Source organism: Parus major, chromosome Z, assembly GCF_001522545.3.
Source record: "Parus major isolate Abel chromosome Z, Parus_major1.1, whole genome shotgun sequence".
In the NCBI taxonomy this organism is placed as follows: domain Eukaryota; kingdom Metazoa; phylum Chordata; class Aves; order Passeriformes; family Paridae; genus Parus; species Parus major.
The window spans coordinates 19,570,787-19,594,718 of record NC_031799.1 but is presented as its reverse complement, the minus strand read 5'-3'; the positions used below and the strand labels follow the sequence as shown (position 1 = coordinate 19,594,718).

At 38.9% G+C, this 23,932-nt stretch overlaps 1 protein-coding gene across 3 annotated transcripts in view; it reads left to right on the top strand.

Moving 5' to 3' along the window:
- Positions 1 to 17,272, top strand: part of ZSWIM6 (zinc finger SWIM-type containing 6) — a 110,206-nt gene extending 92,934 nt beyond the window's left edge. For 2 of the 3 annotated variants that reach the window (XM_015652994.3, XM_015652992.3), the window contains 7 exons: positions 761 to 1,021; positions 4,770 to 4,905; positions 10,119 to 10,276; positions 10,797 to 10,960; positions 12,513 to 12,644; positions 12,734 to 12,815; positions 14,668 to 17,272. In XM_015652994.3, coding sequence (XP_015508480.1) covers positions 761 to 1,021; positions 4,770 to 4,905; positions 10,119 to 10,276; positions 10,797 to 10,960; positions 12,513 to 12,644; positions 12,734 to 12,815; positions 14,668 to 15,530 — 1,796 coding nt within the window. In that variant the 3' untranslated portion in view covers positions 15,531 to 17,272. The remainder of the gene's footprint in view (positions 1 to 760; positions 1,022 to 4,769; positions 4,906 to 10,118; positions 10,277 to 10,796; positions 10,961 to 12,512; positions 12,645 to 12,733; positions 12,816 to 14,667) is intronic. The other variant, XM_015652993.3, reaches the window with a different exon arrangement.
- Positions 17,273 to 23,932: the final 6,660 nt, after the last annotated feature.

Here is a 23,932-nt window from a genome sequence, read left to right as displayed (position 1 = left end):
TTTCCATTTGTTGCAGTTGCCCATCTCCTTACATCTGACAATTATAACTTTTTATTCCCAAATTAGACTGTAAAATGCTACAAGCCGGAATAGCATTTTGTCATATGTGGTGTCTGTGAAGTGCCAAATGAATTGGTAGCATTCTTTAAATCAGTTTATGGCTTGGCCTGTGTGGAATTTGCTTATAATTGTTACTAAAAGTAGGACTTCTAATGTTAACATTATGCATTATTATCATAAACACAAGTGTAACAAATTAAAAGCCTGAAAAGAGTGCTAGCAAACAGAGCATATATTAAAAGAGTGGAGTTCCGGGCCTACTGTATTTGCACAATTCTAATGGCTTCAACTGACATCTATGTCGGTGTAGAAGCACTTTACCCAACTTCTTGCACATCAGGGCTTTAAGAAATACAGAAATGTTTAGGGAAAGAAATTGGAATGGATCTTGAAATTTTGGCCTCATTAACACAAAGCTGGAGGAACTGCTTTTTTAAAAATGTGCAGTTTAAAAATGAAAACTTTAATTTTTACTTTACTGGGTTATTTAAAACCAAATTATTTTTGTGTATTTCTGCTATGTGAAATCAGATGACGTATTTTAGATTGGAGTGTTGTATTTTAAGACTAGCTAATAATTTAAATTCTTTAAAAAAAAAATAATACTAACAGTAGAAGGTTTTGTGTATGTGGCATTGTAGGCAGATTATGGGTTAAATGGTTTGCTGATGTGTTTTTCTTTCTGTGTCACCCCTTACAGAGAACCTGGGGCAATGCAAATCTCTGGAGTACCAGCACCTACCTGCACACAAGTTCTTAGAAGAAGGGGAATCTTACTTAACACTGGCTGTGGAAGTAGCATTGATAGGGCTGGGACAGCAGCGAATAATGCCAGATGGCTTGTATGCACAAGAGAAGGTTTGTCGAAATGAGGAGCAGCTCATTTCTAAGCTACAGGAAATTGAATTGGATGATACTCTGGTGAAGATTTTTCGAAAACAAGCAGTCTTCCTATTAGAAGGTAGCTGAATATAGATGCTAACTGCTTCTCTAAACTGTCTCCACTTACACAAGCACACAGAACACACATCCTGTAGAAACTGCCTTACCTACTTAAGATGGTTCTTCTGCTTAGAGCTCCATGAAAGTTTTTATTAAGTCTCTTATGAAAATTGACATACTTTAGATATCATATGACTGTAGAGATAAGGCATATACTGACCTATAAACCTTTTGTTTTAATTTTAAATACACTTTGTTCTTTACATTTGTTACATGTCATTATCTCAATAACCTGATTATGCACTCCAGGCTAACTATTATGTAATATGGACATCAGTTATCAACAGTTCCCAGATACCAAAATTCTAATTATTCCTTGTATTCTGCAAAAGGAACTATACTGGCAGGTTTTCAAATGTATGAAGATTTTGACCACTGTGCCCAAGTGAAGAGCTCAGAAAATTCAAGTATAATTGCTGAGGTAGAAATGCAACATTTTATTTGTGAAAATAGAGAAAGCTACTTGCCTTTGAAGTTTATGTCATAGGCAGAAATTAAAATATTTGGTCAAATATTGTGGCTTCAGGTCTGGTCTTGTGCATAAATTATGACCATGACATACAGTTTATGTTTTGGAATTAGGCAGTGTTGGAATAAAACCTGTGCATGGAAGTGCATACTTTTGCCTTAGCTTTTAAAAAAGCTTAACATGTAGCACTTAAGCATTATGTTCAGAGAGTAATGTCACGAGTTCCAAGATTGTATTTCTGGTTTTTGTTCTTTTTTAATGGAAGAAGAAACTCCTGGGGGAAAAATTATTCAAAGGCATAGTCCAGGTTATGAGTGCACATGGCTTGAAGGGGAGTGTAGTACTAGTACTAGGTAAGTTGTTACACAACAGTCATGTTTTGCTAAAACTTTGTCTTCTGTGGAAAAGGTACAATATGTTGCTTAGGGTTCCCAGCTTTAAGTCACTGTTTTTGCCTAGATTTGAAACTGCAGAGAAGCTACAACACAGGGAAAGTTTCCATCATGATGTCTCTGTACTGCTGCTTTATGGTCTTTGGACAAGAAAAGATACTGTCTAGATCTAGCTATTAACATGCAGGATTCCTCTGCGTTATAAAATCAGTTTGCTGCTTCTGTATGCTGGTAAGGATGCTTTATGAGAAAAAGGCAGGATTTCTCTTGATATACTCTCTGATGCTCTGATAATTTAGTTTACTATTTTGATCACTGAAATTCTGTTATGTTTTCTTAGACTAGTAAAGAATTGATCATAGCAGGAAGTCTGCTAATAAAACTGCCAAAAAAATTGCCATTGTGAGCAATGTGCAGTAGTTGTCTTACTTTAGTGTGTGATGAGAAATCTAGCTTTCTGGCAGTAGTTTCAGTTTACTCCTAGGCAGAAACTGCCAGTTTATATGGAGGAAAAACTGTGCAGTGATTTAAGGTGCTAATCATACCAATTGTAAGTTTTTAGTTGAAATTCTCTGGCTACAATAAAGAAAACCTAGTCCAATATTTATCTGATTTCTATGCTGTTAATGCAGATTAATGCATACTGTGTGTAGCTACCATTTGAGTTTGTGGGAAAGCAGATTATTAGACTGTTTTGCAAGAACTGTTCTGATTTTTTTGCTTGACTGCTAAGTTAATGGCAGAATATATTTTCATATAAATGCTTTGTCATGTATTCTTTGTGTCCTGACTAAGTTTCTGACTGGACCACCAACTGGCAAACATACATGAAATGGCTTCTTTCATTCAAGCAATGCCAGCTAGATTTGAATGGCTTTCAACTTCATTTGAAATGATTATGAGACACACTGTCACCTACTAAATCTTAATTGACATTTCCTTCGCATTCAGCCGTGGTCTTTAGAAGTGCCCAATATGGAGCTCAGAATTTTTTCATGCCTACAGATTTATATCCTTGCATATTATGCTAAGGCAGCAGTCAAAAACTTTGTTGAAACAAAAGTGAACTCACACAGTCATCGTCCATCCATCCATCAGTCCGTCCGTCCGTCCATCCATCCATGTGTGATGGGTTGGAGTCGTAGAACTGGTAGTAGCTTCTGCGACTGCTGGATGCCATCTGTGCAATAATTGTCCAGTAATATTTAATACAAGATTCTTATTCTGTATCTTGCAGTATTTGATGCCTGAACCTCTTGTCACTAAAGTCAGAAAACTGTTTGACACAGTTTTCCTATTTACAGGAATAACAGTCTTAGGTGTGCAGGGAAAATGTAAAAAAAATAGAATTCATATGCACTGTGAACATTTGAAGCTTAACAAGTAAACAAGCTTAACAAGTTGTTTTGTTGTCTACTGTGATGCTGCTGTTATCAAGTTGAAATCCACACCTTAATGAGAGAGAAAAATCTGTTGCCCCAGTAATAAATAAAATAGTATTTTTAAAATCATGTGGATATACTGGATTAACAACCAGCTTTGATGCACAATCAAACCTTGTGTCCTTCGTTACAGAATTCTTCAGGTTGCAAAAGACTAATAATATCATTGAGTCCAGCCCTTAAGCCAGCCACCACTGTTTTCACCACTAAACCATGCCCCTAAATGACATATCCACACTTAATTTGAGCACTTTCAATAGTGATTCCACTACTTCCCTGTGCAGTCTATTCCACATATATTCCTATGCCCTTTCAGTTAAGACAGTTTTCCTAATATCCAGTCTAAACCTTGCCTGGCACAATCTGAAGCCATCTCCTTTCATTCTGTCTCTGGTTGCTTGGGGCTTTTCAGGCTGGTGTCGAGAATCATAAGGCCTCCCCTGAGCATCCTTTTCTCCGGGATCAATACCCCAGCTCCCTCAGCTGCTTCTCACAGGACTTGTGCTCCAGACCCTTCCACAGCTCCATGGTGCTTCTTGGGACTTGCTCCAGCACCTGAGTATCTTTCGTGGATTGATGGACCAGAACTGGACACAGCACTCAAGGTGTGGCCTCACCAGTGCCCAGTACAAGAGGACGATCCCTCCCCATAGTCCTGCTGAGCCAGGCCAGGATGCCATTGGCCTTCTTGGCTACCTGGGCACACCCTGGCTCATGTCACTAGCACCCTGAGGTCCTTTTCCACTGAGCAGCTTTCCAGTTACTCTGTCTCCAGCCTGTGGAGCTGCATGGGGTTGTTGCGACCCAAGGGTAGGACCGGGGGCTTGAGTCATGACCACATTCAGACCAAAAGCTTATTTAGATGCCAATGTCAGGTGAGACGTTGGAAGGATCAGGTGCTTCTGTGGTGGTTGGTCATGTAATTTCAATTAAAGATAATACTTTTCTATGGTTGTCATTCTCTTTTTCCTGGTGAATTTGTGATAGAGCAGTGGCACACCAACAGGGTGGATGGGTATTGATGTGCATAATACAACTGTGTGGAGGCAGAGCTAGGATTATGACTTTCTACTTTTGCATAACAGGCTTGATGAATGAGCCTCATGAAGTACTGTAACCATTCTGTCATTTGTATAATCACTGGGAGTGTGCTTAGTAGTACGAAATTTGCAGTCTGTCTTGTTTTCCTAAATAATACATGATATTTAATAAAACTGTAACACATCATGTATATGTGATGTGTTATCTATTTCACTGAAATAGCAATGTAACTTCACCTTTTGTGCAGCAGGCTCTGTCTTTGAATACCACTTCTAGCTGAAGGTGTTCTGAATGCTTTTGAAGGTTCAAAAGCTGAGGTTTAGCAGTTTTTAGAGACTGACATTCTGTTTCTCTTTCCTGCAGGTGGACCATATAGTGGCTTAGGTGAAGTTATCCATCGGGAGAGTGTTCCAATGCACACATTTGCCAAGTATCTCTTCACCTCTCTCCTACCTCATGATGCTGAATTGGCATACAAAACTGCACTGAGAGCCATGCGGTACGTATTCATGAGTTGTCTAAAAAGAACACGAGTTGTGGATGTGGAAAGGGGGAAAAGGTTTGGTAATCAAGACCTAGTCTCTTTTTCTGAAATAGGCATTCTTCCATTCAAGGAGTCAGGGAGTTACTATTTTGGTTCTGTCATCTATAAAAGTAAATGGTGTCTATAGTAACTATATTATAATAAATTATAAATTATGAACACTAATAATTATAAATAAATATTATAATAATTTATTAATTATTAACACTAAATTAGTGTTTATTTAGACTTGTGAAACAGAATTTTCTGTTTCAAATATGTACAGAATCTCACACCTGGAGCACAAGATTTTGTGTTATAAATCCACTTCAGTATATGCATTCTTCCACCCATGTGGTTGTGTGTGTATGATGGTATTGGTAATGAAATAAGGAAAGAGGTATTTCACCATAAGTCTCAGGATTGTTTGCTGCTTAGTCTATTCAGCAGGACAATTTGTTTCACTTGCCTTCTTTTTGAATTGACTCTCAACAATAGATTTGAGTGGTGTGGTCAGAGCCTGTACATTTTTTAGTGCTTCATAACATCTTAGTCTCTTCTGGGTGAATGTTGGCATCTAAATGGAGTACATCCAATGATAACAAAATGTCTGGTTTGCATCCTATTTGTCTTCAGTGATCAGAAAAAATATGTTTCTCAGGCAGTGTTCAGTGTGTGCTGTCTCTCTCTCAGGGCCAGTCAGACTGGTAATGATACCTAAGAAAAGACTTTTGAATGAGTTTTCAAGGACCTAAATGATCAGTGATAAAACTGTTGTCCACATAGAATGCAGGGAAGACAGTGGTCCCATCTGAATTGTCAGCTCACTATCGAGGACATTAGTAGTTAGTGGCTGACAAAGAATAGCCACAGCTGAATACTAAGAGCAGTCAAGTCGTTGATTATGAAAAAAAAAATTTTGAGTTTTCCTGGTCATTAGCACCAAGTATGATTGCACAGTGATTAAAGAGTGTCCTATGCACATGAAGAATATTTAGCTTCATCAGGCAGGTTGTGTTTGTATGGTTTTGAGGTGTTTTGAGCATCTCTCTCCAAAAAGCTAAACAGGGAGAAAACAATTCCTGTTCTTGAAGGACTAAATGGGAGGTACTGCATAAGAACAACATAAAGCTGTCAGTTTAAGACAAAGATCTGCTTAGCCTGTTGGATATTTTCCTGCCTCCAAGAGTGTCTACTAATGGATGCTATTGGAAGAGTCTAAAAAATGTGAAGAGTGACCTTACGTACTTGCTGGTTACAATTAGCATTTTAGGAAATAGATTGAGAATTTGAAAGTACATTATTGATGAACTATTGAGAACATTCAAATGAATGATCAGAAAGCTACCTGTACCACTTAAGTTTGCTAGTCTTTTTTTATCTCAAGGGAAGTATGTCTATATCTTCCTGTTCTGATATAATAACTAATTATATCAGAACAGGAAGATAGTTCAAAATTTGGTACATGGAGGTTTTTTATTTGGTCTTGTTTTGTTTTGTTTTCTGTTGTTTCTTTGGTTGGTTTGGTTGTGTTTAGTTTTTTGGGTTTTTTTTTAAGGAAAAAAGTTAGTTATTTTATAGAACCTACTCATGTCTTGAATTTACTTTCAGTTACTACCTTAAAGGATTTCTCAAGAGGTAGTTTGTATGAATTCTTCTTCCTTAAGCTAAACTATTGAAATCATCCTCCAAGTCTGTAGTAGTCATCCATCAGCAGCTTTCCTGACTGCCTCAGTGAACATGGCATCAATATGCAGTTCCATTTGAGCAAGGATTTGCCCAGAAACCAGTCATAACTGAAAGCTCTTTTGGAAGTTTCCTTTCTCAACTAGAAAAACAAGACATTGAAAGATCCAAATGATGAAATGTCAAGTTAGTCTTCGGTAGCTCCAGCCCTCATTTGCTATAAAGCTGTCATCTCAACCAAAGAAATTGCTTCTTAAATAGACCAGTATAAGAAAGAATTGTCTGTTTCCATCTGGTAAAATCACAGGAGACGTCAGTGCAATCAGGGCTGTTTTTCCTCCATAGCCATTTTTTCATCACAGTATAAGACAGAAGGTTCAGTCCTAGACAGTAATCATTCTTTGTGTAGTTGGATATTTGGCACTCTTCAGACATGTGAACTGCTATCTTGAACTACGGTGATGGCAGATTTAGACACTTCGTATTCCATGTCTGTCTGCATTCTTCTGCAATTCTTATATTCCCCTGAAGAAAGATGATTATTCTTCCCATTCATACCAAAATGGTAGTTTGGTAAGAAAGGACTCCCAATACAAACCAAATGAAAAAGTAATGTAATACTGCCTTGAGGGGACAAGAATAAACACAACATGAAGATTGAATGTCTGTCTCATGGCTGAGAGGTTGAATGGTCAGAAGATGAAAACTTGAGCATCTTGTCTTCCATGGGAGGGAGGAAGTGGCTGTGGCAAGGACAGAAATCCCATGTGGAAGTTCGTAAAGGTGCTGCATGGAAATCTCTACAGCTGTTCATGCTTTTAGAAGTGAAGCATATTTCTTTTCTCACATCAACATTTATTAAAGAAGTTAATTTCCCAAGATCCCAGCTAGTTCCTCTTCAGATAGAAGTGTTTAGTGTCAGTCTGCATACAAGTCTACAGATTTGGAGAAAACCTCCAGTGGGGCTCCCCCCAGGAAGCAAACCCACGTGGCCCTTTTCTCCCACCCCCCCAAACCGGTTGGGGAAGAGATTTCTCTGAGAGAAGTGGAAAAAACCTGTTTATTTCACAGGTACAGCACTACCCAGCACAAAAATGAATTATATCAAGTTACAAAACCTCTCGCTGTTCTGAAGAGATGACAAACTTCAGAGGGTCTCTTTGCTGTGGGTGTTCGCTCTGTTATCAGTCCCTCTGGCGCTGGAAAATGCCGCTGCCCAGGCTGGGCTCCCGGTAGTCCACGGGTGCAAGCTCCCGGTGCTCCCTCGAGTCCCCAGTCCAGAGCAGGTTCGATTTGTTTCAGAAAAAGGGAAAGAAAACAGTCCAGGAACACCTCTCTGCTCCAGCTAGCTGGAAAGCCAAGGCGATCTGTGTCTTGTTGTCTGTCTGTGCTGTAGTCAAAACTCTCGATGCGGAGGGAGCAAGTACAGTCTCTGATAACAGACTCGGTGCTTCTTTTCCACTCACTTTTACTCTTAGATGGAATTTTAAGAATACAAAACCTGTGTCTGGGTTAGGTGGACGAATGGGGATACAATTTGACATCATAATCAGCCCAGGACAATGGGTCAATTACCCATGCTGGCAGCTCAGGAGTATTTAACCCCTCTGTACTAAAAAACACCTGTTGTTGTGTAATTTTTTGAGTCTTATTTTAGTGCATGTAACACTTAATATGAAATAAATGGAAACTGAGACCACAAAGCCTTTCATGTATGCACCTTAGGTCTGCAAGGACAGGATTGTACAGTCCTTGATGGTGACTTCTATGTACAGTTTTCTGCTTGCAGCACTGAAACATGTGGAGCATAGTCTTGGAGAACATGAATCTGCAGTGACCTAGTTGACTGCTCACTTGGAATCTGAACTTGAATATTTGGCTTAGTTTGGCTCAATCCCTTGTTAAGCTTGAATTTCAGCCAGGCTTGGGGAGCCTTCAATGGTGATGTTTAATCACAAGGTAGCTTTGCTAAAACCTAACTAAATAATTGATGTTTCAAAGGGGAAAAAAAAAGTTAAGAATGCTAAATCTACTTGTGCTTTTCTGGTGTTCCCTAACCTTGCCAAAATTGTGTGAAAGCCACTAATTCACAACAGCATTTCTTTTCACAGCAAAAGAGCACAGAAACTGGCAGTGAAATTTGAAGTGATAAAAGATTTCTCAAAAAAAGACTTTCTTTCAAGCTTTTTATCTATTATTACTCATAACCTACTAATCCCTGTCTTCATTTAATAATTAGGATTTTTTCTGATCATTGAAGCTATGTGCAACCTCAGTCTCTGCTTGGAAAAATCAGCTTTACTATGTGTTTATAAAGAGGTGTCTTAGTGCTGCTAGAGAATAGATTTGACTTGATACAAGGGGTTTTTCTTCATATTTTTATGCACTTACGTGTGTGTGATAATTATTCCGGTGGTATTTTGTATTTTTATGTGCCTACTAGATGCCTTCCCATATATTCAAAATTACCTTTCTCAGTGAATTCTTAAATATATTATTATGCTATATTATTATTATATTAATATATCATATGCTTCAGGAATCTATAAAATTGATGCCGTGTTCACTGAGGCAGTCAGGAAAGATGAACTTAAATCCATCTTAATGTAAAAAGAAAAAAAAAAAAGACATCACAGCTGCTTAGAGAACTTAGGTATTTATTTAAGTATAAGAAATTGTAGCTTGCATTTAAATGGGCTTATTCTGTAAGAAATCCTCTATCAGTGAAAAACACAATGCTTTGGATTTTCAATGTTCAGTAGTTGTAGTTTTGTTGACAAAAGATATGCAACTTCCTTGATCCTCACAGATCACTTCCTTCTAGGAAATCACATGCATATGAAAGCTGGTAGAAACAGACTTCATATACTAAGAGACATCAAGAAGCTAAGCACTGGAAAAACTTTTCTTCTGGACATTGCCTTATTACTGTTTCTTTAACCATTCATATACTGAAACTGTGCTGAATTGTATTGAGATAAAAACCTATTTTTGTTGACTCGTACTTTCTGTACTGGCATTTATAGAGTAGCTGGTGTACTGTCTGAATCTAGTGTAATGCAAGGACAGTAAAATTAAATCTTTGCTGTGGGCTGTCATTTGGATTGTAGTAGTCAACAACACATTAATTTGAATTTTTAAAGTATAAATGCTCCTTGTTGGATAAGACTGTTGTTGATTGATTAATATTTGATGAGAAAATGAAGTCTAAAAATAATTTTAAAGGAAACTTCTCTGTCACTGCTGTTTGGGACCCTAACATAAGATCAAGGTACATTATAAAATATCAGTAGGTTAAAAATGCCTATTGATGTTGGAAAGTTTGGCAAATGGACTTTTGAGATTACCCAGGAAGAGAAGTGGTTTTCCAATTTTTTTTTTTTTCTGAAACTGAAAAAGCATATTTCATAGACAATACTGAGTATTCTTGCAGCTTTAGTTTAGCTCATGAGCAGCCAAATGTAATAGTGGCTTAATGAAAGAGGATTTCTTTCTTAATTCAGGTTGCTGGTACTGGAATCCACAGCTCCTTCAGGGGACCTGTCCCGCCCTCACCACATTGCATCCGTTGTTCCAAACCGGTATCCCCGCTGGTTCACCCTAAGTCATATCGAATCCCAGCAGTGTGAGCTGGCATCAACCATGCTAACAGCAGCCAAAGGTACATTGCAGTCAGTTATGTACTCAACTAAATGTGTGCTTTTAATATTGCATGGGTAAACAGATCATAAAACTTGTGTTCAGGAGTTCGGATTACAGCGTGACAGTAATTTGAAATGCGTACAACAAACTGAGCTTAAATCTGTCATGTAATTTTCTAGCAAAGAGATTAATTTAGTTAGCTGGTAACTAGATGAGCTCGGTATGAGGCTGATGAGACAGCTTTTTTGTTTTCCTGACACATGACATTAACTATGAGACATGGAGGTGGACAAGTCAGTTCTAAAATTCACAAATCAGAGTGACTTTTGGCCATGCACTGTACTATCACCTTCAGACAGAGGAGTTTGTAGTCTCTTACATCTTTCATTCATATGTGCTTTAATTATAGAAGGTTTCTAAAAATAGAGTGTGAATAATTGTATCATACTCTTGCATAGCAATGTCAGGCTCAGTTATAATGGATCTCTGGGTGTTTAGGGAGCTTATTCCATATTGGTTATTCTTCTTACACCTTGCAGGTGATGTTCGGAGACTGGAAACAGTGTTAGAATCCATCCAGAAAAATATCCACTCCTCATCACATATCTTCAAACTTGCCCAGGATGCATTTAAAATAGCAACACTCATGGACAGCTTGCCAGACATAACTCTTCTGAAAGTTTCTCTGGAACTGGGCCTTCAGGTATTTTCATCAATTGCTGTTATTATAATAGTAGAAAGAAATTTGATGCAGTGTTGGTGCAGCTTTTAAGCACGGGAAAGGATACTGTCTTTGGGCTCTGTCAGGACTTGGTTTCAAGTTCTGTTTTCTAATACAAGGCTTAAGGTACTGGTAAACATAGACCAAGAATCTGCACAGCCCCTTTGTGGCATTCAGGTGGAAGGCAGAGCTGGCATTTGCTGGCTGCACTCTTCTGTTTAGAGGTGAGAGAGGACCAATGGGGTGGGTTCAGGATTATATGTAGGACTGGCTAGAAAGTAAAATTACTCTGCTTGCATGCATGCAAGGCAGTGCATGGTCTTCAGGGGTTTCTTCCTTTTCTTTCTCTTCTTTCCCCTAAATGAGAACTGGTACATGCTTGTTGAAAGCCAGGGTCCATTATAATGACTGGTTGCTAAGGCAGAGCATGTTGACAACAGCCCTCTCACTTCTATCAAAATCCTATACTCCACAAGCTGTGGTATACTCAGATACATTTGGGTGTGCTTGAGGTGTACAAGTACTGCAGAGCAGCTTTCCAGCTCTGAGGAGAGACTTGACAAGCTAAAAGGAGACAGCCAAGTAGTAATATTACCTGACACTTTCAAATCTTAAGAGTTTACACAGTTCATTTCAACATAAATAAATATCTCCATCCCTGTTCAGAGAATTCTTTAAAAAAACATACAAAGATCTGAAAACCATTTATTACTTTCAGTAAATAAAGCTCCAAAGACTTCTGGGGAAAAGATGTTTTCCCAATTGCTTTTCATGCTGAAGAAAGGTAGGAAAGTCTTTAATCGAAAAGCTGAGGCTTCTGTATGCTTTGTTAGGCATTCATATTTCCATGGTCACTGTGGAAATCTGTTTGTTTAATTTTTCTTAAATATTTATGTAAGAGAGAGAAAAATCTTTACAATTGACCTATGTATCACCTCAAGCTTTCACCAAGTATTATTCTATGGAAACAGCACACTTTGGATATTAGTGTATTCATGGACATTCTTTTGTGGTTAACAGTGTCATCAGAATATCTTCAGCGAAGTCTAGTGAAAGTAATGTCACAAATACAACAAACTAGAACTGTTGTAGAATTTGCTCACTGTTCTGTTCCAAGCTTACCAGAGGTGTTTTAAGAATCTCAAAATTTGTTTCCAGAAGGAAGATGCATAGCATTTTTCTGCTAGCAATTCCCAGCTGTGTAGTTTCTTACAGTAATGATTTTCCTGCAAGAAACTGCCAGCACTGTTTCTAGTGGCCTACAGATGATTCCCCCTTCTTTTCTCTTCAACTTAATTGTAATTAGGTTGTCTGTATTCAGTATCTAGTACCTGACTACTTACAACAATTATATGCCCTGGAATATCACACAATGATTACCAATATACTTGTGCTGATGAGACACCTTGTGCACAGAGGTAGGAGATGTTACGTAATATAACTTCAATAATTGGTAACTGAAGGCTTTTTTTTTTTTGGGATAGGGTTTTTTCTTACCTCCAGATAAAACAGTCTCTGCTCTCTCTCCTTGAAGGATCTTCAGCTGGAATTACTCTCTGCATGCTGTTCAAAAATACCTGAACGGTGTTTTTCAAATTGTTTGACGTGTCAGCTGAAAAAGAGGAAATGGAGTGGAGAGGGAAAGAGGCTGCCATTTTTAACGCCAGTGTGTTTGAGTACCTTAAAATTTCTATCTGTTTATCTATGGCCTTGGTTTGCAATTTAATTTTTATTTTGTTTGGGTTCTTTTAACAGGTGATGCGGATGACACTGTCAACACTGAATTGGCGACGGCGAGAAATGGTGAGGTGGTTGGTAACGTGTGCAACAGAAGTAGGTATGTTCTGAAGTATTTCTCTTGTCAGCTACTCTTACAGGGATTGATCTTCCTTGTCAACACCCAGGTTCTGCAAATGCCTCCCACTTCATGTTCATCTCTAAAATTCATTTGGTGAGAACACATTATGGCAGTGATTAGCGGGTGTTTTTAGGCACAAAGCAAATGAGACAGTAGTTAAGTAATGCAGTGTGACTTCTTTCCCCCATAGGGTAGAGGTGTGCATAACCTATGGGAAGTTCCCTTATGCAAATACTCAATGCCCAAAATACTTTATACAGAAGTGGGAGAACACTGCTCTCTCAAGTAGCATGTTCAGATAATTTTTGGGCTTTGCCATAGATTTCCTCCATGTCTTCATGAGGCATCCCATAAGCCTTCTGTGTTCTGTATGGTTTACCATCTTCAAAATGAGGATACAAGGTCTGAAAATGAAGATGAGTGCATTAAAAGCTGTATAGCTGTTAAAAAAAATCAAAAATCAGTAGCAATGCTAATGGGAACAATCTAAGTACTTATGATAATGGAGCCATTTTAATTGTCAGTAAAGGTATTTCTGGAGAGCATGTTTTTCCCTTGTATGTCTCCCTTCTTCATATATCTGAGTTGGATTGTATTGCACAGATGCTTCTTGAGTTTCAGAACTTTGGAGGATTGCTTATTCTCTGGATTAATTTATTCTTTGCTTTATGCTTAGCTGGTCATATATTGTTGTCAATAGCATGGCAAACTAGAACTTGCCTTTGTATGCCCTCAGCCAGAAAATGGTTTGTGTTTGCAAATTTTCATGCAGTGCTCTTGTTTTATTGCTTTTATATCTTTGCTAAGATAATTTTTGCTGAGGTAATCTACAGATATTAGTGCCTGAGTATTATTTTGTGCAGTTGCATCTCAGCAAATAAAATACTGGGTTTAAAATTGCTTTAAATTGGTTCACATATTCTAGTCGAAGTGTCCCATAAAGAACCTATAATATTGTGCAACGTACTCTTGAGACTTAATCAACACAATAAAACATCAATATGGTAATGTTAGGAATCTGTTTATTTAAATGAAGATACTGTATTCTCTGGCTATGCTGGTTTGTTGCAAATGAGTGAATGGGGGGTGCATGGGAAGCATCAGAGTCTTGCATGAAAAAGGAAGATCTCTGTGTGTGGTTTAGGTGGGCTCACAAATGTGTGTTAAGTGCATCTAGGATTAAGGCGCTCTGGTTAACTCTAGGTTCAGTTTATGGAACCCATCCGTCAGTGTTTCCTCCACCTGCCAAATACACTGGGAATACAGTGGCACTGAGAAATACAATATCCAGTAATTCATATTGCTCGTTGTATTTCTCTAAAAAGGATCTTAATGATCACGTACGTAAGAATTTGATTGCTTTAAGATGTGCTTAGTAAGTTCTGCTAAGGTATGCCATGATGTTCACTTAAGAAAGCCATTGTGCCTACTTGCCATATGTGCTGTGCCTTGAGATTAGCAGTGAGAAAAGAGGTTGTAATTGCATTGGTATGCAAGGTGAGAGCTGCTTTTGAGAGAGATGATGAGATGAAATGAGCCAGAATGTTTTACCCAAATTGTCTTAAGTGAAACAGCTCAGGAGAGATTAAAATTAACAGCAGATTAAAGCTTATCTTGCGGGATATTTTTGCTATTTTTTATGTTTATGTCATTGCTGCAAAGTTTGCACAGTAGTCTTGGTTTTAATGTTCTTTCCTAGCCATGCTGTCTGTGAGCCCTTCTTGCTGGGATGTACTGGTAACCCCTTTGTGGGAAGTATAATCTCCTACTGAACATCTCTACACATCTACACAACATCAAGTTGTGGCTAACCCTTTCTTTCTCTCCCCAGGTGTTTATGCACTGGATAGTATCATGCAAAACTGGTTTACACTTTTCACTCCAACAGAAGCCACTAGTATTGTTGCTACAACAGTGATGTCCAACAGCACCATTGTCCGTCTGCATCTGGACTGCCATCAGCAGGAGAAGCTGGCCAGCAGTGCTAGGACGCTTGCCCTACAGTGTGCCATGAAGGATCCTCAAAACTGTGCCCTTTCTGCACTGACACTGTGTGAAAAGGATCACATAGCTTTTGAGACTGCTTACCAAATTGTTCTAGATGCTGCTACGGCTGGCATGAGCTACTCGCAGCTTTTTACCATAGCACGATACATGGAGCACCGTGGTTACCCCATGCGGGCCTACAAGCTGGCCACTTTGGCCATGACCCATCTCAACCTGAGTTACAATCAGGACACACACCCTGCCATTAATGACGTTTTGTGGGCATGTGCGCTCAGCCACTCCCTTGGGAAAAATGAGCTAGCAGCTATAATACCTCTTGTGGTCAAAAGTGTCAAGTGTGCAACAGTACTGTCAGACATTTTGCGCAGGTGTACTTTGACCACTCCTGGCATGGTGGGACTTCATGGAAGGAGGAACTCTGGTAAGCTCATGTCACTGGACAAAGCCCCTTTACGGCAACTCTTGGATGCCACAATCGGAGCCTACATTAATACAACTCATTCACGTCTCACTCACATCAGCCCACGACATTATAGTGAGTTTATAGAGTTCCTCAGCAAGGCACGAGAGACCTTCCTAATGGCTCATGATGGTCACATCCAGTTTACACAGTTTATTGATAACCTAAAACAAATCTACAAAGGCAAAAAGAAACTGATGATGCTGGTTCGTGAACGATTTGGTTGATGAAAATGCGTGAATGGGGGACTGGGGGGGAGGGGGGTGGTTTGTTTTTACTTGAGCCTGCCTTTGTATCCTTTTTAACTTAAAGAAACAGAGCCACACCGGTATTATATGTGTATAGTTATATTGAGTTTGCAAACTAAATTGTCATGTTGTGAAAGTTTGTGTGTTTAATTTTCTTTTCTTTTTTCTGTTTTGTATGAGAGAGAGGTTAAAAAAGGTTTGGTTTACACTGAGTATATGTTGTCAAGTGGCAAAAGCCCACATCGCTCTCCTGTTCTTTCTGTATACGTTCACAGCCTCAAAAACAAACATATATTGCAATGGCTTTAAAAACCAAACAAAACACCTCCATCCTGTGATAAGTACCTCGAATGGATTCAGCTTTACTCCTTTGTAACTCATCCTTACATTTCAGCATATTTAAACAAACCAACAAATGAAATACTAGTAGTTAAAAGGCTGACCACGTGGCTTTGCAGTGCTGTTCATCCAGAAGCATGGCACACAATGCTTGTGCATGTGGAAACTTAGCAACTGTCAACATACATTCTCAGGGATTTATCAAAAAAAATTAAAAAAAGAATGAGAGCATTTATTGTACTGTATATATATTATAGTATATGTCTGAATATTGAAAAATATAACATTAACTAATTTATAAAAAAATCTATGTAATGCAAAATACTTGAAGCTGCAGTAGCTTGGTTTTAATCAAAAAAAAAACCTATCAGAAGGACTAAAGTGCGCCTTGCTTCAGGGTTGGCTCAGGTGGTGAACTATATGCTGGGCATCTATGCAGAGCCACCTTTTGGATTGCATGGTTGGACTGATACCTATTGGGGAAAATTTTATATATATATATTTATACAACCTGTGTATACATATATATGTATACACACATACACACATGCTTGTAACAGGCACTATAGTAAAGAGGGACAACAAAAAAATACACAGCCAGAGCAGCAAGCCTTAGCATTAAGAATACAGTATGCCAGAATTGGGGTTTGTGCCTCCTAGCCTAGAAGACTTAAAGAATATCCTTTTTGACACAAAACGCAAAATGTTTTCCAAAATTATTGACATGATACGTTACGCCTTTGCAGTGAGCTAATAATAAGCTAACCTTTGTGCACAAATAACATATATATATATTATATATATATATTCTGCATAGGTATTTTGACTTTGTGCAGGACAGAAAGTTGTGTAGGTATGACTGTTCTACTTTTCAGTTTGTTTTTTTAATATATTTTATTTTCTCTAGAATTACTCAAACAAAAGCAGCCTTCTATCTTGCCTTGTCTTAATGCTTTAAAATAACCAAACTGGAGATCTAACTACCAAACTGTTCATTATATTATTAAGTACCAACTTTGGTTACAGTATAGTGTCTTTACTTTAGCTGATGGTTCTGTATCCTTGTGCTTTTTAAAGCAGTTTTTATGTTTTGGTGCAAAAGTTGTCCAGTGTCTCTTGTTCCCTTCATTAGAGAACATGCTAGAAGTATGTTTGTAGGTATTTTTGTTTAGAAAAACTATTTCATGCTCTCCATTTTATTTATTATAATAGGTAAAAAGGTTGTACTTCATCACCCATGTAAACATGCTCATGAAGTTGAAAGTAATTAAGATTTGATACACTGATATCAATTTATTTATGTAACTAAATCACTGTTTTATAAACTTGTTAATGATCAACAATTTTTTTGTTTTGATTAAAATTAGTTTTTTGAAAGTTGATTCTGTCTCCTTTAATGGTGTCTGTTACTGGAATTGAATTGTGTTCATAGATCATGAATGCCCATCTAATGATTTCACTGCACTGTGGTGGTAGGCAGTAACCTACCACCAAGTCCAGGAAATAAATGTTGTGTTCCTCAAAAATCTGCTGAGGATTGGTAGTGTTCACAGCTGCTGGTGGAAGAAGACCTCATACTTCAGAGAAGGGGCCTGTGTCTGAAGTGGTGTTCTGTACATCAAACAGTAAGCCTTGACATATCATCCTGGTAGGATTCTGTAGTATGTGTGGGTGTGTTTCCATTCTGGATTATTTGGATGACTTATGAGCATTGAGATGTGCTGCAGATGTATTCAAGGACAATTCTTCCTGTTCATCTATTGGTTTTAGTTCTAAAGTGTTTTGTGTATTTTGAGTTATACAGCTCTTTCCACACAGCGTGAAATTCTTGCTCATCAGCTGATAGCTGATACTTCTATTTTTTGGTGCCCTTACTCCATAGGAATTGTGTGAATTTTCTAGCCCTCAGAGAATAATGGAATATGACATGGTTGCAAATTGAGGAGGAACTTTCTGCTTTACCGCCAGTTAATCATTTTAGGAATGTTACTTGATATCTTATTTGATCTGCTGATCTTCAATTCCTGTTTTTTTTTAGTACCTTCAACTGAAAAAGAGAATTAGTATGCAGCAAGCAACCAACAGAGATACCAGTGTAACCATGAATTCTGACAGTGAGGCTTGCATCACTGAAGATTAAGAAGGAAAAGGTCTGAATCTTTGTACAATATGTCGTGTAAAATATGAGTCTTTTACCAAGTCTTGCTAACAGCTGAGATGTCCTGACCTAATAGTGCTAACATTCTGTGACATTTTGTGAGTACAATTCCTTCCATGTGTTGAATTCTCATTATATTTTTCATTCATTACTTTGTCTTAGATGAATTATCTGTCATGGGCAATACCACAGGAAGGAGAAGAGGAAGTATCACTCCATTCTGTAATAGGGTTTGCATGGTTGCTTTATTTTTGTGGTTGTTTCAGTTGGGATCTTTTCCTAATTTTACAAATAATGCCACAGGAAGGATAATTCTGGATTATGTAGGTTGAAAAACAGAAGCCACTTTGAAGATGGTGTTAGAATTAATTGCAGTTGTGCTAATTGTCACCTGCTTTTGACAAGCACATGGCTGTTTCTTGCAGAACTGATGAAATTCTATTTGGCTTATTTTAAGGACTGAGTAAAAATCTCTTTTGTGCCTGCACAGGTGTTGTTTACAAGCCCACAAGGACTAACAGAGGCTTGGCCAAACTCTCTAGTAAATATGTGTCAGTATATCCTGCCTTTGGATTTTGAAGGTAGGAGGCATTCACCAAAAAAAAGAAAAGTCTGAGGGCTCTTGCTAGATGCTTTCAAAAGTCTGAACACCATCCTTTAATATTTCCTTAGTGTTCTGTCAAATTAGTTTGAGCTCTTCCTTTTAGCTTTGGTTTAGCTTTTGGTTTTAGCAATTCAGCTTTTCATGTTAGTGGGTATAAGTAACAAGTGCAGCAGAACTGGGGTGCTGCTTACATGGGAGTCTTGTCTTTTGATGTGTAGTTAGAGTGAATTTGCAGTAATTTTTTTCACTGAGATGCCTTCAATTTCATAAAAACTAGGATTTTTTTACTGAAAAATCATACAAACATTTCTGCTTGAAAAACAAAAGTTCTAGGAGTTCATCTAATTTCAGTGGAGGATATGATTTGGGAAAGTAACAATATAGCTGACACTTTTCCCTGAATTCAGAAATATGATAACCTCAAGTATCCTCTTGCTCTGCAGTTTTGGCTAGAGATAAAGTATTCAGAGACGGATATTTTCCCACTATTTTAAATGCTTGCCCTGTTTAAAGTATGTACTTTGTGCAAGGGTAAGTGGGGAAACAAGGTACATAAATCACGAAGTGTTTTGCCAGACCCTTGCATTGCATCAAGCAAGGCTATACTGAATGTGAAGTGAAAAGCATTGTAAGCATCTTAATTGGAGAGACAGGAAAGTGTCAGATACAGCTTTACTTGTGAGAAGAGGTTGCTGGGATCTGCCTCCTCTGGAGAAGTGTACTCTCCATACTGCAAGTGGGATGATAAATCTTGCCTCCTCTAATTCCCTAGGCAGTCGGTATCGAGTAGCATCTACCTGTCAGCTCAAATGTTTGCAAATCATCTTTATGGTGCTGTGTCCCTGCTTTTACCAAAAATAGAGAATTGTATGCTCTGAGAAAAAGAATCTGTCTTAAAAAGAAAATTACATCAGCTGCTGTATTTGCAGACTACTCCAAGGTCATAGGATCTAATATTTTTACTGACATATTGACTACAAAGCACAAGTTATTTCTAAAGCCAACCTTGACTAACTTCTATAGCTCTTTAAGGTAGAGAGCAATAATGACTAGGAAGTACCACAATCATGAAGCCTCCCAATGAATCATCTTCTGCTGAGTTTTGTGACAGATGCATTTCATTGTTGGGATTTTTTCTTCCTCTTTAGCCTTTGTCCTTTTGCATATGTAATTTAAAGAGCTTTGTATTTGGAAGTATGTTGACATGAAAGGTGATACACTTGTGGTTTGATGATGTAAAATGTGCAACAGAACTATTGCTTGGTAACCGTGATCCATGGTGTTGGAAGAATCTGAGGAGCAGTGAATGGGAAGGGCGAGCTGGTGCAGAGGCTGGTGAGCTCAGTGAGGCCTAAGGGAGCAGCCACAGCTGACGTGCAAAACCAGCACTGTCTGCCTTTTCACCCCTCTGACCTTGGAACTGTTTGTCTGACCACAGGGAAGTCTTGGTTTGGAGTCTCAGGCATCAAAGGCACATCACTGTTCACAGAAGGATTCTGGAAAGTCAAAAAATGGATGAGGGTGATTAAGGACAGAACTAAATATTCCTCTGGTAAAGCTGCTGGAATTATATCAAGGCTAATGTTGGCACACACTTTTGGGAAGCCTGTTAGTTATAGGAAAAAAAGTAGCAAGAGAAGTGCCAAATTCTGCCTGGTCAGTGGGCAGGAAAAATCATTTGGGGTTTGTGGCCTTCATTTCCATCTATATTGCATTAAGCAGCATAATGTCTGCTTGTAACACTATGTTGCCTGGCTTTTCCAATGCCCAGGCAAGAGTCAGGCCGGTTGCAACTCATCTCTTATCAAATGGTGTCCCGGAAGCCTTCTGTTGCCTCTGAGAAGGCAGGGTGTGGGAAGACGGCTGGCCTTGCTTGGGCCACTTGCCAATATGTTGAGGAACCCTGAGCAGCACAACCAAACCAATTCAGGAGGCCAAGGCTGCAACAAGGAAAATTACATTAAATGCTTTCCAAGCAAGATCCCACTTGTTAAACTCTTAACAGCAGTTGATCACTTAAATGAATGGAAACTGTGGGTTCTGAAGAAAACATCATGTCTTTTGTGCCTCTAATGGATGTGTCAAACATGTTTAGTAGATCAGTAGATTAATTAAAAATATCCCAAATAAACACCAAAGTGGAAAACACATTAACTTGTTCCTGAAATGGACAAATATACTTGGAGAGGAATTTTGTCACACTCATAGTCTGCTTGTTGCACTGTGAACATGAAGGTGTGAAAGGCAGCTCTCATTAACGCTGTTGTGACAGCCATCAACCCTCTCCAGCTGGTTTTGGTGGGAGAGAGGTAGGAAGGTATTTTTGGGTAGTGTTTTCTTTCCTTATTTTTTCTTTCTAGCTACCTGATGACTGATTCCAGGTAAGGTATTGATGCAGCATGGGAAGATGTCCTGGTTACTCAGGATGTGTTTGCTCCACCAATCCTCTGCATCAATACAAATGTCTGACCCAGAGCATACTTTTTTCTCCAGCATCCTGCAATTTTTATGTCTTTTAGGAGGTTGTCTCCACTTCTGTCATGCTGCAGATTCTGGGGACTTTAATTTTGAAAAATGAGGCTCTACAATCATTCTTGAAAATCTGGAGTCTTAATTTAAGAACACTCTGTGCTACCGGGCCTTAGGTTTGGCTGCTACTTAGTAATTTAGCAGGTCTTTCATATTCTTTGTTTAAATCATATAATGAGAAACTGAGAAGCTTAATAGGCATGTTTGGAAATTTTAATGTGAGATGATACCAAAATACTGAGAAAGAAACTTAAGCATTGCCTTATGGAGTGGTGGTTGTAGAGGCAGACTGTACTCGAGAGTTTTCATCTACTCTGAACCTCTCAGTATTTTATGTGAAGGGAAGTCCATGTGAGAGAGGCTTAACTATTGCATGGTAGCTTTGGTTTCACAGCCTGCATTTTCCCAGCTATCACTGTATTCTCCATCTGAAATGATCCAGGACATTTTCCTCATCTCAGTAATTCCCTTTTTTTAATCTCACCAGTCACATGGTGTATATAATGTTATACCATGTTCTTATTGTAGCTGCTGGATGACATTACCTTAGTGTAGCAAGTAGAGTTTGTCTAGATTTGACTTTGTTTGGGAACCTTGAGCCTAACAGTGGTAAATTACTGCACCTCAGAGGTAATTAGGGGCTGTATGTGCTGTCCTTACTTGTGGCAGAAGTGGCCACCGCTCATGAGCAAGCAGTATGGCACTAATCAGAGTTTTATGTCATTCATTTTGTGAGCATTAGGACCTCCTTGCACAGCAAATGCAGGCAGTAAAAGCCAGAAGCTAAAAAGCTTTTTTTTTTAAGGCAATAATTTACAATGTTTGGTCTTTCATCAGAAGAATAAAGTCAAGAAAACAGTAATTACTGGCAAGAGTTGGAAGTGCATCCATCACTAAGTGTACACACTGCCAAGGCCCAAATTCTCTACTCATAGAAAAGCTCAGGCAAACCAGGCAGGATGATTTTTTCTTTTAGTTGCCAGTTGTTTAGCACCCGAATGGTCTGTATACTGTTCATGAGTGTGTTTGGGAGACCTTACTGGATGAACTAAAATGACACTGACTCTGTTGAGCCCACTATGGAAGCACTGGTTTGTGCACCTGTTTGTGCTGCTGAGGTGGAGAACAATGTGCTTCTGGCACATTTGCCACATTGGCAGTCACACTGGGCTCATTGCTCACCCTGCATTACTTGAAATACATCTAGGTTATCTATTACCAGCAGCAACCGCAAATCTCTGTTTTCTGGTGATAGGAAATAAAATTAAAGACATTTCTAGCATTTGGACAGGTGCTTGAGAAGTACAGCTGCATTGAGAGCTCTGAGCAGAAGCCTGAGCTTTAATATCTGCTGAGTTCAGGACCTGAATTTGTCACTAATTTCACAGTGGTTTTGTTTTTGCTGCCACTCTTGCACTTAGAGGTGAGTGTATACAGTAGAGACAAATGCAGACTCACCTCATGGTGTGGGGACAATGTGTATGTGGGTGTCCAAGCCCAAACATGGCTATTCTCCATGGGCCAGAGCTTTTCTTCAGATGTTGCAGTTGAGTGAAGCATTTGTGGAACAATGTTTGGACCATCTGAGTTGGCTAGCTGATACCCATATCCATGAACATCCTGCAAGTACATCCCTAGCCAGAGGGCAGCAAGGGGAACAAAACAATGAGTCAGCATGTTTATTTCTGTCCTTAAGTCTGTGTCTTGATAAGCTGTAGGCATAGGTAGCCCAGGAGAAACTGCTTCTTCCTTCTTTTCACTAGTATTAATTGCTTTTCAACTGTACAAATGGTGGTAAGGATTCAGGCAGCAGGTTGAGCTCTGTGCATGGCATGTGACTGAGAGATCACAGATCTTCCTTACAGCCTTCCTGTGTTGGGTCCTCCTGTCCCATCCATGAGCTGACTGACTGCTGCCTTTGTCTGGAGTGAATGCTCTTCTGTGCAGCTTTTGGCTTTCTGCAGATGTTGCAACTTGCCAGCAGTTCTGGCAATTTTCTGTATGTAGAAATTGAGAGTAATTAAAATACTAACTGAATTGCAACACTGTGGATTTGTGGTTAAATTCAGAAATTACAGTGTTTTGGAATTCTGCTGTAAAGAATATTCCTTGCCTAGTGCAGTGCATCGTTGATGGCTGGCTATTCCAAACAGTGGTGGTTTTCAGCTTGCTACATTTGTTCAATGTTCAGCAACATAACTGCAGAGCCCTCTTCATATTACAGAAAGCACACACAAGACACAGATCTCTGGAAGCTGTAATTCAAGAAAACTAAATGAATGTTTTTTTGGATTTTTTCCCACGAATTGTTGTCCTATGTACTGGACAAGTAGAAGTCCTATGGCAGGGATCTCTAACATGAAGATGAGATATAAGTGTGGAATTGTCTTTGTATTTAGCTCTGTTTTAGTATGATATGGGATCTTACAGCTGAGGAATAGTGACTGTGAGGAAGGAGTTAGCTTCCATAAAGTACTTCACTGTCAAGAGGCCCAGTGGAGTGCACAGCCTGTTCCTTCAGTAGCTGGTGGCAGCCCATGCAAAGTGTGTCACCCTAGGGGACATCTGCCCAGAGCTGCTGGGGTGATCCCGATTTCCACCCCTTTCTACAAAACTCCACTGATGGACCCTGGGAGGAGCCTGTCCGGCTCTGCCTGGAGAGACCCATGCTAGTGTGAGACACAGCACATCTCAGAAATGAGCTGGAGGGAGTATGCCAGGGAAGCTGGAGAGGGAATCTCTAGACTTTCT